General features: G+C 41.7%; 1 protein-coding gene across 1 annotated transcript in view; it reads left to right on the top strand.

Annotated features, from left to right (window-relative positions):
* The window catches only part of NAPRT (nicotinate phosphoribosyltransferase), a 46,635-nt gene that overhangs the window by 12,182 nt on the left and 21,780 nt on the right, over positions 1–12,673 (top strand). Inside the window, exons 2-3 of the mRNA XM_058175261.1 lie at positions 2,777–2,904; positions 4,318–4,400. Coding sequence (XP_058031244.1) covers positions 2,777–2,904; positions 4,318–4,400 — 211 coding nt within the window. The remainder of the gene's footprint in view (positions 1–2,776; positions 2,905–4,317; positions 4,401–12,673) is intronic.

The raw sequence follows: 12,673 nt of genomic DNA, 5'->3' as shown, positions 1-12,673 counted from the left end.
TTTCCTGCCTGCCACCATTGTTAAGTGAGTCACTGCAGCGGATAAGTTTGTAACCCGGCTGTTAAATGAATCTGACTTCTCCCTTGACTTGGCTTGTCAGAAGGTCACAAAAAGAGATCACGTTACCCTGGGACACTACAGTAGTGGCCAAAATTGTGGAAACCTTTCGGGAAAAGTGTATTTTCTAAAACTAGCTAATAACACCACTTTTTTTTGGAGTAGTACCATAAAATTATATATCAGTGGAAAGATAATTGAATCAAGAATGTAATGCAATAACTTATGAAGGATTTGCTATTAGAATAGCAGTTACAGTATAAAGAAGAAAAGTGAAACACAGAAAAAATGAGATAGACGAATATTATCACCATGTCAGTGAATCCTTAGTTGGGTAACCTTTAGCATGAATTACAGCCTTACAATGTCTTCCCATGGAGTGAACCAAGTCTTTGAGTTCTGCAGCTGTTCCAATGTGAAACCAAGATTGATTGATTGCTTCTATGAACTGGGTTTTATTGCTGGGTCGCTTCTGACTAGCAAGTTTCTTGAGTCAGCTCCATAGATTTTCAACTGGGTGAAGGTTTGGGCTATTCCCAGGCCATTCCAGCCGTGGAATAGGATTATCTTGAAACTCCCCCCAAAAAAGTGGTGTTATTGGCCATCAAACCTCAAAAATACACTTTTCCCAAAAGGTTTCCACAACTACTGTAAATCAAGGATTACCTATGCAGCAATTTGAAAAAAGCAATTTGAAATTCTATTCCTCCCAAAAATAAGGAGTGGGTCCTTTTTTGCTTTGGGGGCTGCGTGTATCTTCATGCCATCGGAGGTCCAAGTTTGGAAAGTGCCTCTTCCACACCAGGTGAAAGACGCAGGTAAATTACAAATTGAGAGAGAACCACATCTGCTCTCTGCCCAACAGCTGGATCTCAGCTTGCCTGGAGATGTTGCAAGGGGGAGTCTTGTGTGGGCACGCATCGTTGGCGGCTGAGATTGCCTTGGCTGCCCTTCCCAGTCTCTCTGGCACTCGTGCATCCCACACACACACACCCCCATGAGGGAGAGGGTGTGGGTTTCCACTAGGTGTGAAAATGCACATCTGAAGTGTGAAAGACTGCTGGGGCGTGTTTGGAGGCCACAGAGAGTAGCTTGCACTTCTGTGGGTTTTGAGGGGAATCTCTGTAGCTCAAGGGTTGGCCTGCGAGATCCTTGGTGCTCTCTGAGCTTGGCTGGTTTCTTGCAGGTGTTTTGTGATCCAAGTAGGAGAAATCGTCAGTTTGGAAGGGAGGGGGGGTTTGGTGAGGAGGAGGAGGAGGAGAAAGGGGAGGAAGAAGAAGGAAGAGGAGGAGGAAGAAGACAAAAAGAATAGGAGGAGGAGGAGGAAGAAGAAAGGAAGAAGAAGAGACGGAAGAAGAAGAGGAGAAGGAGGAAGAAAAAAGAATAGGAGGAGGAAGAAGAAAGGAAGAAGAGGGAGAGGAAGAAGAGGAGAAGGAGGAAGAAAAAAGAATAGGAGGAGGAAGAAAAGAGGATGAAGAAAAGAAGAAAATGGGGCTGTGGGTGCACTTTAAGCTTTGTTATTTACTTGCAGATGTTTCATTACCCAGCTAGGCAACATTATCAGTGCTAGAACGAAGGGATGGGGTTGTAGAATGGAGGAGGAGGAGGAGAGGAGGAAGTGGTAGAGGAGGAAGACTGTGGCGCTCTCTGAGCTTGGTTGTTTTCTTGGAGACGTTTCATTCCTAAACTAGGCAACGTCATCAATCCTAGAAGGGAATGGAGTTAATTCTCTGTTTATTATATTTAAGTGGCTTGTTTTGAGGGAGCAAACCTCACTCCATTCTAGCACTGATGATGCTTCCTAGCTGGGTCATGAAATGTCTGCAAGAAAACCACCAAGCTCAGAGAGCACCAAGGACCCCACAGTCCTCCTCCTCCTCCCACCTCCTTCCTCCCTCCTTTTTAGCACTGATGATGTTACCTAGTTGGGTCATGAAACGTCTGCAAGAAAACCACCAAGTTCAGAGGGCACCAAGGACCCCAAAGTTGTCCTCCTCCACCTCTTCCTCTCTACACAGCTCACTCCAACGAGCGCTGATAATGTTACTTAGTTGGGTTATGAAATGTCTGCAAGAAAACCACCAAGCTCAGAGAGCACCAAGGCCCCCCTCATTTCAACTGTGACCTATCAATATTCTCCTTTATGAATTGTATGAACTTACAAATATTCCTTGATTTACGACTGGTAGCTTGCAGCTGTTCAAAATTATCACCGGGACCGGCTTCCGATGACCAGCTGCCCACCCCCCTGCAGTCACGTGACTGCATGTTGGATGCTCGGCATCCGGTCCACAGTTACGACCATTTGCAGCATCCCATGGCCTCTTGGCCACATTTTTTGACATTTTTTAAAAAAAAACAAAAAACCCCAGATTGACTTCCCTTTTTCAGCAAAAACCTGCCATAGAAAAACTGTTTCCTTAATCATCACAGGGTTTGCTTAATGACCACTGCAGGAAAGGTCGTAAAATCGGATCGGTTTAAAGCTGTCGTGACCATAATGGGCAGGCTCCATTGTGGTTGTAAGTTAAGGACTATCGTAGAAAATACGCTATTGGGAGCAGTGCCTGACAATAATATTGTAAGAAAAGCTAGCTTGTGGATTCTCTGTTGTTGAAAGGAATGCTTCCCCATTTTTTCTCTTCTTCCCAGTCTTAAAAAGTTTCCCTTTTTAAGGGAAAATGCCTTTGATTTCTTACTCGGCTTCCTTTTGTTTCAGATATCGAGTACCTGAAGTCCGTCCTCCCAGCGACAACTGAGGAAGCGTTCTTTGAATACTTGTACACGGTCGATGCCTCCGAGGTTTCCATCTCGTCTGCCCCAGAGGGCTCGGTGGTCTTCTCCAGGGTGGGTGCAGCTTCCAGCAGCTCCCTCCGAGAAAGTGCAGCGTGGACGAGCTCAGAAGAGCCTTGTTGGTTCCAGAAGAAGAGTGGGACCGAATCCTGGCCCTTTTTACCTTGGGGGGGAAGGAAGGGGGCGAAGGAGAAGGAAGGAAGGAAGGAAGGAAGGAAGGAAGGAAGGAAGGAAGGAAGGAAGGAAGGAAGGAAGGAAGGAAGGAAGGTGGAAAGAAAGGGTGGGTGGAAAGGAGGGAGGGAGGAAGTTCTGGAAGGAAGGGTGGGAGGGAAGGAAGAAATAGAGAAGAGGGAGGGAGGAATGGAAGGAGGGAAGAGGCAGGAAGGGTGGGAGGAAGGAAGAAATAGAGAAGAGGAGGGAGGGAGGAATGGAAGGAGGGAAGAGGCAGGAAGGGTGGGAGGAAGGAAGAAATAGAAGAGGAGGAGGAGGAATGAAAGGAGGGAAGAGGCAGGAGGAAGAAGGGTGGGAGGAAGGAAGAAATGTGGGAAGGAAGGAATAGAGAAGAGAGAGGCAGGAAGGAAGGAATAGAAGGAAGGGGAAAAGTGGACAAAGGGTGGGTGGGTGCAAGGAAGGAGAAAACGAAGGGAGGGAGGAGGAGGAAGGAAGGTGGAAGAGAAGGGAAAAGGGTGGGAAGGAAGGAAGGAGGAAAGGAGGGTGGGTGGGTGGGAGGAACCAAGGGAAGGAAGGAGGGAGAAGGGGCATGAAAAAGAAAGAAAGGAGAGAGAAGAAGGAATTAAAGGGGAGGGTGGAAAAGAAAGAAGAGGGAGGAAGGAAGGAATAGAAGGAAGGGAAGAGCACGAGGGTGGGTGGGTGCGAAGGAAGGGAGGAAATGAGGGAGGGAGGGAGGAAAGGAATGTGGGGAGGAAGGAGGGAGCAAGGGAAGGAAGGATGGAAAGAAAGAAGAGAGGTGGGTGGGAAGGAAGGAGGGAAGGAGAAGGGGAATGGAAAGGGAAGAAAAGGGATGAGAGAAGGAATTAAAGGGGAGGGTGGAAAAGAAAGAAGAAGGAGGTGGAAGGAAGAAAGAAGGGATGGAGGATGAGATGAAGGGAAGGGAAGGAAGGAAGGAAGGATTGCTCATTAAACTAGCCCACAACTTCAACCGAGAAGGACCGTATGTTCTGAAATTCATCCCAAGGAACCTTCTGGCTAAAAGGCCTTGCTGAGATTGTCTAACCCAGGGGCCTCCAACCTTGGTCCCTTTAAGACTTGTGGACTTCAACTCCCAGAGTTCCTCAGCCAGCTTTGCTTTTCTGGCTGAGGGACTCTGGGAATTGAAGTCCACAAGTCTTAAAGGGACCAAGGTTGGAGACCCCTGGTCTAACCTCCCAGTCAAGATGGCATCTGATGAGCCATCGGGAGGAAGCTCACCTGATGCTCCCCTTCTCTCCCCTGATTCTGCTCCTCCAGGTGCCGTTACTCCAGGTCAGAGGTCCCTTGTTGGTGGTCCAGCTTATGGAGACCACTCTGCTGTGCCTGGTGAACTACGCCAGGTGAGTCTGCCTGAGGAGCCAGGGAGGTTGGGTGTGTTCACATCCCCAACCAGGTCCCTGTGTGTGTGGATCTAAAGTGATGCGTAGAATATTTTCGATTTTTAAACCTTTCCAGTTCAAAATGACCCGTTTTGAATGTGAATCACTCCAGCTCATTCCGAAATGGGCTGTTTTCAGTGTTAACGATATTGGGTCTATTTTTTCCTGGGAAATTTTAACAATTTTCCCCAGATGTATCTGAGATTGATAGTTTAAGGCTTTACCTTGAAATAAAGGTAATAAATTCCACAGAAGTCCTGGATCCCAAATTTTGGACAAATTCTGTCAGCTATCCCACCTGTAGTACCTGTCCTACCATGCACGGTTTCACTCAGTTAAGGATTACAGGAACAAGAGTTTTAGTAACAGGTAGATATAAAAACAGTGGGAATAGAATAGAATACGATAAAATAGAAAATATGGAATGGAATGGAATAGAATACAGAATAGAATAGAACAGAACAATAACTATTGTAACTTTGAATGTACACTAATCAGCATACATTAAAATGAAATTTCCTTGCATACACCTCTCGAAGAGTCTCCACCTCCAATATACACTACATGAACATGACAAAATAAATAAATTTTCTAGATTTACAGTAGTGGCCAAAATTGTGGGAACCTTTTGGGAAAAGTGTATTTTATTTTTTTTTTTTATATAAAAAGTTTTTATTGGTCAAAAAAGATTTATGCAAATACATATCAGGTATGGTAAATTTTCATTTTTCTTATACATGATAAGAATTTTACTCAAAATTTTAAACACATACAACAGCCATATGGCAAGCAGGTGATACGAAGTAGCTAAGTTTCAATCTTACATACACAATAAGGAAGGGTCAAGAATAATCAGAATATCATACGAAAGAGAATAAGGAAAACCAACACAATACCAAATATCTTTGTCACTTCCTAGTTTTGGATCTCAGAACTCTGGGTTCAGCCTGACCCAACTCCAGGGCCGCAACAGCGGCAGCCGCCTCCGCCCCATGGTCTATAACCTCCCCTTCTTCAATTCCTGGGTCATCTAATTCCAGGAGGGCTTTGTGTTCCTCCACGGAGGCCGCCGCCTCCAATTGTACTAATTTTTTCGTAATGCCTCCCGGAAAATCATCAATCCCTCTGGCATCAGCCATCTGAAGCCCACTCCCTTCTGGTACAATTTGCTTGATAAAAAGTAATATTTCTTTCTCATTTCACGTACCTGTCTGGGAATCTGCCTCAGAATGGCTATCTCCCTGCCCCTATAAGTCAGTGCCCCACTCCTATGTTTTCTAAGAATTTCATCTCTCGTCTCTCTTTTCACAAATTTGACATGAACCTCTCTAGGAACTGCATGCGTGCATATTGTGAATTAACTCTATAAACTCGATCCACATCCCAATTCATAAAATCAACACCTCTCCCAAGAAATTCTCCCAACAGTTTAGTCACAACGTCTCTCAAGTCTTCTTGGTCCACTTCTTCCAAATTTTGAAACCTAAGGAAATAAGACATTTTATCCATCTGTAGTCCAAGCACAGCATTGCTTGTCGTCTCCCCTCTTTTCTGCACTGCCCGCATCTCACCCTCCAGACCTTCCACTTTCTGCTTATTTTCTGCTGAGACTTGTTGAGTATCCTTTAAATCCTTTTGGATAGTCACAATTTCTGCTCTTATTTAACATAACATAACATAACATCAGAGTTGGAAGGGACCTTGGAGGCCTTCTAGTCCAACCCCCTGCCCAGGCAGGAAACCCTACACCATCTCAGTCAGATGGTTATCCAACATTTTCTTAAAAATTTCCAGTGTTGGAGCATTCACAACTTCTGAAGGCAAGTCGTTCCACTTATTAATTGTTCTAACTGTCAGGAAATTTCTCCTTAGTTCTAAGTTGCTTCTTTCCTTGATCAGTTTCCACCCATTGCTTCTTGTTCTACCCTCAGGTGCTCTGGAGAACAGCCCAACTCCCACTTCTCTGTGGCACGCCCTGAGATATTGGAACACTGCTATCATGTCTCCCTAGTCCTTCTTTTGTTAAACTAGACATACCCAGTTCCTGCAACCGTTCTTCATATGTTTTATCCTCCAGTCCCCTAATCATCTTTGTTGCTCTTCTCTGCACTCTTTCTAGAGTCTCAACATCTTTTTTACATCGTGGCGACCAAAACTGGATGCAATATTCCAAGTGTGGCCTTACCAAGGCATTATAAAGTGGTACTAGCACTTCACGTGATCTTGATTCTATCCCTCTGTTTATGCAGCCCAGAACTGTGTTGGCTTTTTTAACAGCTGCTGCACACTGCTGGCTCATATCTAGATGGTTATCCACTAGGACTCCAAGATCCCTCTCACAGGTACTACTATTGAGCAAGGTACCACATATACGGTACTGGTGCATTTTGTTTTTTTGGCCTAAATGTAGAACCTTACTTTTTTCACTGTTGAATTTCATTTTGTTAGATAGCGCCCAATTTCATCCAGTTTCTTGTCCATATTAGATAACTTTTCCAGAATTCTCTCCATTTCTCCAGCAGTTGGTCTCTGACCTTTTGCCATTTAAAAAAAAAAAAATTTTCAAAATCCTCAGGCAAGCACAGTATCCTTATAATTTCCTCCGGATCCACCAGGGGGCACTCACAGGAGCAACGAGTCCAGAGTACAGTTAATCAACCAGGAAGCCGAAGGGAAGTGATGTCATCAAGATTCTCATAGTGAAGGCGGAAGCTGGACGCCACCATTGTTCCCCAGAGGGAGGGGGGGCCTCAAACCCTCCCTCCTAAATTTCTCCATCACCTCTTCTCTCCAGAGCTCCACAAAACCGGTAATCTTGTTATTTTAGTTCTCCTCTCTCCAAAGTGATTCGTACTCCTTCCAGTCGCAGGGGAGAAAAAACCCCCCCGCACTCCGGAATACTCCACTCACGTTTGCCGATATTCCCTTCCCTTCTTCATTCCTCAATTCTTCTCCGTTCCCTGTTCACCACCAGGCTGCTGCAATTATAAATCCAAAGCCCGGTGTCACGGGCACAGCGGCCCAGGCGGCGACCAAAGTAATGGCGCGGCCTGTAGCCTCCGAACCCCGCGAGCCTAGGGCCGCGCCAGCATCGGTCCCCAGTCCTGTATGTCGGCTGGGAGACCCCTGGCGAGCCGTCCGTGCGGCAGGTGTCCTTTTCGGAACACCTGGCCCCTAAGGGCCTCGGCGGCGGCCGGATTCGGACACTGGAGGCAGGAGAAGCCTTCCAGACGTCCGTTGCCACCGGACACCGGAAGTCGTCTCCGGAAAAGTGTATTTTAATAACACCACTTTTTTTTTTTTTTTTGAGTTTCAAAATAATCCTATTCCACTACTGGAATGGCCTGGGAATAGCCCAGACCTTCACCCAATGGAAAATCTATGGATCCGACTAAAGAAACTGGTTAGTCAGAAGCGACTCAGCAATAAAACCCAGTTAATAGAAGCCATCATTCAATCTTGGTTTCACATTCTAACAGCTGCAGAACTAAAAGACTTGGTTGACTCCATGGGAAGACGTTGTAAGGCTGTAATTCATGCTAAAGGTGGCCCAATTAAGTATTAACTGACACAGTGATATTTTTGTACAGTATATCACATTTTTTCTTTGGTGATAATTTTTGTATATCTCCTTTCACTTTTCTTCTTTATAACTGCTATTCTAATAGCAAATCCTTCATAAAAATTATTGCATTACGTTCTTGATTAAATTTTCTTTCCATTCATATATAATTTTATGGTACTACTCCAAAAAAAAAAAGTGGTGTTACTAGCTAGTTTTAGAAAATACACTTTTCCGAAAAGGTTTCCACAATTTTGGCCGCTACTGTAGTTGTAAAGGATCCGTATGTATAGATTTCCACAGGATATTTTTGGGGTGAAATGTTAGCTAGATCAGTCATCAGAGTCACCAGGCTCTGTAAATGCTCTTTCAAAGTTTAGGTGGTGAATCATTTTATGCCAAATTTCCATGTGCATTAGGAAAGAAAGGCATGTAGAAGTAAAATTAAAAAATGCAACCAATCTTTGCAGTGCCCTTAACTGCATTAGTGCTCTGTAACAGATGGATAAGTAGCTTGCCACCTTAATCAACAAAGGTGATTAGGGGACTGGAGGCTAAAACATATGAAGAACGCTTGCAGGAACTCGGTATGCCTAGTTTATTGAAAAGAAGGACTAGGGGAGACATGATAGCAGTGTTTCATTATCTCAGGGGTTGCCACAGAGAAGAGGGAGTCGGGCTGTTCTCCAAAGCACCTGAGGGTAGAACAAGAAGCAATGGGTGGAAACTGATCAAGGAGAGAAGCAACTTAGAACTAAGGAGAAATTTCCTGACAGTTAGAACAATTAATAAGTGGAACAACTTGCCTGTAGTAGTTGTGAATGCTCCAACACTGGAAATTTTAAAGAAAATGTTGGATAACCATCTGACTGAGATGGTGAAGGGTTTCCTGCCTGGGCAGGGGGTTGGACTAGAAGGCCTCCAAGGTCCCTTCCAACTCTGTTACTATTATTATAAGCTTGCTGAGTTTTGCTGCTGTGTGGTGATACACTGCCATGAACTGTTGGGAGGACGGATGAAAGGAGGAAGGCTTGGGAAATCGAAAGTAACCGCTGTATCTCCTCGAGAGGCTGCTTCAAGGTCATTTGACTGGAAGAAGGAGGGAGTTGCATTCTAACCTGGCCTTGAACTGATCATTATGAAAACATCTTGCTTGAACCTGTTTGGTTATAATACGGGGTGGGCCATAGGAGGCAGTTAAGGGTGGGAAAAGTTGAACGTAGGGATTTGGGCATGCGATTCTCAGTTCTGGCTTTGTACTACTGCAGTGGACTTGGCCTCTAATAAAACTATACCTTTCTCAATAAATGGAGCCAGGGATCGTTTTTAGAATAGAATAGAATAGAATAGAATAGAATAGAATAGAATAGAATAGAATAGAATTTTTTATTGGCCAAGTGTGATTGGACACACAAGGAATTTGTCTTGGTGCATATGCTCTCAGTGTACATAAAAGAAAAGATACGTTCATCAAGGTACAACATTTACAACACAATTCACTTTTTTTCCATAAAATAAGTACGCATGCCATCCATATAACAAGTCATAACCTTCTATATTCAAAATTCTTTCCTCTGTTAAGTTAAACCAGTCACTTATTACTGAAAGGGTTACTGCTTCATAATATAGTTTAAAGTTAGGCATTCTTAAACCACCTCTTTCCCGTGAATCCTGTATTATTTTCATTTTAACCCTCGCCTTTTTACCCTGCCATATAAATTTATTAATCCCACTCTGCCAATCTTCCAAATTTTTATCCTTTTTAATTATAGGTATCATCTGGAACAGAAACAAAAATCTAGGTAACACATTCATTTTAATAGCCGCAATCCTTCCCAATAGGGATAACTGCAATTTCTTCCAGCCACTCATATCATTCTGAACTTTTGCCATAGCAAGTCATAATTATTCTTATAAAGTTTCTTGTTCGATGAGCTAATATAGACCCTAAATATTTAACCTTTTTACTACCTCAAATCCTGTCATTTCCTCTAGTTTTTGTTTCTGTTGTATAGACATATTTTTAATTATCACTTTTGTTTTATTCTGATTTATTTTAAATCCTGATACCTTTCCATATTTATCAATTACTTCCAACAAAATCTACTTGAATTTATAGGATTCGTTAACGTAACCACTACATCATCTGCAAAAGCTCTAACTTTGTACTCATATTGTCTAATCTTAATTCCTCTATTTTCATTAATTTCGTATTTTATCTAATAATGGTTCCAGAGTCAAAACAAACAATAATGGTGATAAGGGACATCCCTGTCTTGTTCCTTTCGCAATCTTAATAACTTCTGTCAAACTACCATTTACTATAATCTGTGCTGTTTGCTCTCCATAAATCGCTTTAATTATTCTAATAAAACAGTCTCCAAATTGCATTTTCTATTAATTTAAATAAAAATCCCAATGCAATCGATCAAAGGCTTTCTCTGCATCCAAAAAAATAAGTGCCGCTGAAGTATTCTTCTTTTCCAAATATTCCAATATATTAATAATCTGTCTAACATTATTCCTCATCTGCCTCCCTTTTATAAAACCAGATTGATCAGTATGAATTCTTTGTTGTAAAACTAACATTAATCTATTTGCTATTATTTTTACAAAAATCTTATCATTATTTAAAAGTGAAATCGGCCTATAGTTACCAGGTTTAGAGCAGTCTTGCTCCTCTTTCGGTATCAGTGAAATAAAAGATGTTTTCCATTTCCTAATTGTATCTGATTAAATAATTCTTTAAGTGGGCCTAATATTTCATCCTGTGTTTTTTTATAATAAGTTGCTGTAAGACCATCTGTACCAGGGGTTTTCCCCATTTTTAATTGTTTAATTGCCTCCACTATTTCTCCAGTAGCTATCGGCCGGTTCAGCTCCTCCCTCTGTTCTAATGTTAGAATATTCACCTTATAATCTTTCAAATAATCATAAATGTCTCTATCCAATATTTTGTCTTTTGCATATAGTGCAGTATAAAATTCTGAGAATGCCTTTTTAATTTTATCCTGTTGGTATATCTCTTTACCTTTATATTCTATTTTTTGTATGACACGTGCTTTCTGTTTCTTCCTTAAATTATATGCCAACCATCTCCCAGGTTTATTTGCATTACAAAAGGTATTATGTTTAGCATATTGTATATTCGTTGCCACCTGGTCTGCCATTAACATATTAAATTGACTCTGTAATATTTTTATAGCCTCTTTAAGTTTATGATCTTGTGGGTTTTGAATTAATAACTGTTGCTTCCTTTGAATTTCTTCTTCCAAATATCTACGCTGCCTTTGTTTATTATTCCTTTGCCTGTTGTCCAAGTAAATCAATATCCCTCTAATAAACGCTTTGCTCGCTTCCCACACAGTTCCTATAGGTGTCCCTTTGTACATATTAAAATCAAAAAATTATTTTAACTGTTTCTTACAATAAGTTACATTATCCTCATATCTAAACAGATTTTCATTCAACCTCCATGTTCTACCACCTTTTTTCCCTTGTAATAATTCCATCCATACTGGGCTATGGTCAGTTAAACACCTCGGAAATATCTTCGTTTTCTTCACCCTAGAAAGCAAGTCATTAGAAATTAAAATAAAATCAATGCGTGAAAAAGATTGATGCCTATCAGAAAAAAAAGTAAAATCTCTCTCATCTGGATTCCGTAACCTCCATATATCTCTAAACTCAAAGTCTTCCATCATTTCAAAAAAAGATTTTGGTAATTTTGCATGTATAGGTATCTTCTTGGAGGAGGTTGTCTTATCCTTCTTGTATCAATTACTCCATTCCAGTCTCCTAATAAAATAAACGAACTATAATCCCAGAGGTCAACCTCTCATGTAACATTTTGTAAAACTTTTCTTGTTGCTGATTAGGTGCATAAATACCTATCAACAAAGTCTTTTGCATCTATCACCAGTTCAATAGCAATAAATCTTCCTTGAATATCTGCCTCAATTAGCTTAGCTGGTAAATCCTTCCTGATATATACAACAATTCCATGCTTCTTTTCCAAAGCTGATGCAACAAAATGGTTACCCAATTTTGAATTAATTAAATATTTTTGGTCTGATAATTTTATATGTGTCTCTTGCAAACAAATCACATCATTTTAAATTGTTTCAAGTAGTGAAATATTTTCCTTCTTTTCTGAGCTGAATTCAAGCCATTAACATTCCATGACAAGATTCTATTTGCCATTACTGGCCTCCTGAAGCTTTGAAGCAGACAACGAAAGCTCCTCCTCCGGTATCTTCCGTCTAGCTCCTCCCACAGCTTCCATAATGGGATCCTGACTTTTACTTTGAGACTGTTGCTCTTCTTTACGCTTAAGGGCTCCTCTTGTCACCCTTTGCTCTTGTGGTTCCTCTAATACTGGCAGCAATAAAGGCTCTTGGGTCACCACGCCTTCTTGAGTCTCTTGAAGTTTTTCTATCACTTCTATTTCGACTTTCAAAACTGTAGAAAGAAAATCCTTTGCCTTTAAAACAGTGTCAATTCTATATCTCCTTCCTTGATAGAATAGTGTCAGTCCAACTGGCACCTCCCATCTGAATTGAATCTGATGTTTTTTAAGTTCTTGTGTAAAAAAAGCAAATTCCTTCCTGTCTCTTAACATCTTTGAAGGAATCTCTTTCAACACCTTCAACTCCTGTTCTCCAATTTTAAA

This window comes from Ahaetulla prasina, chromosome 3, assembly GCF_028640845.1.
Source record: "Ahaetulla prasina isolate Xishuangbanna chromosome 3, ASM2864084v1, whole genome shotgun sequence".
Taxonomy (NCBI): Eukaryota; Metazoa; Chordata; class Lepidosauria; order Squamata; family Colubridae; genus Ahaetulla; species Ahaetulla prasina.
Note: the sequence above shows the minus strand (reverse complement) of the source record. Positions and strands in the feature narration are given on the sequence as shown.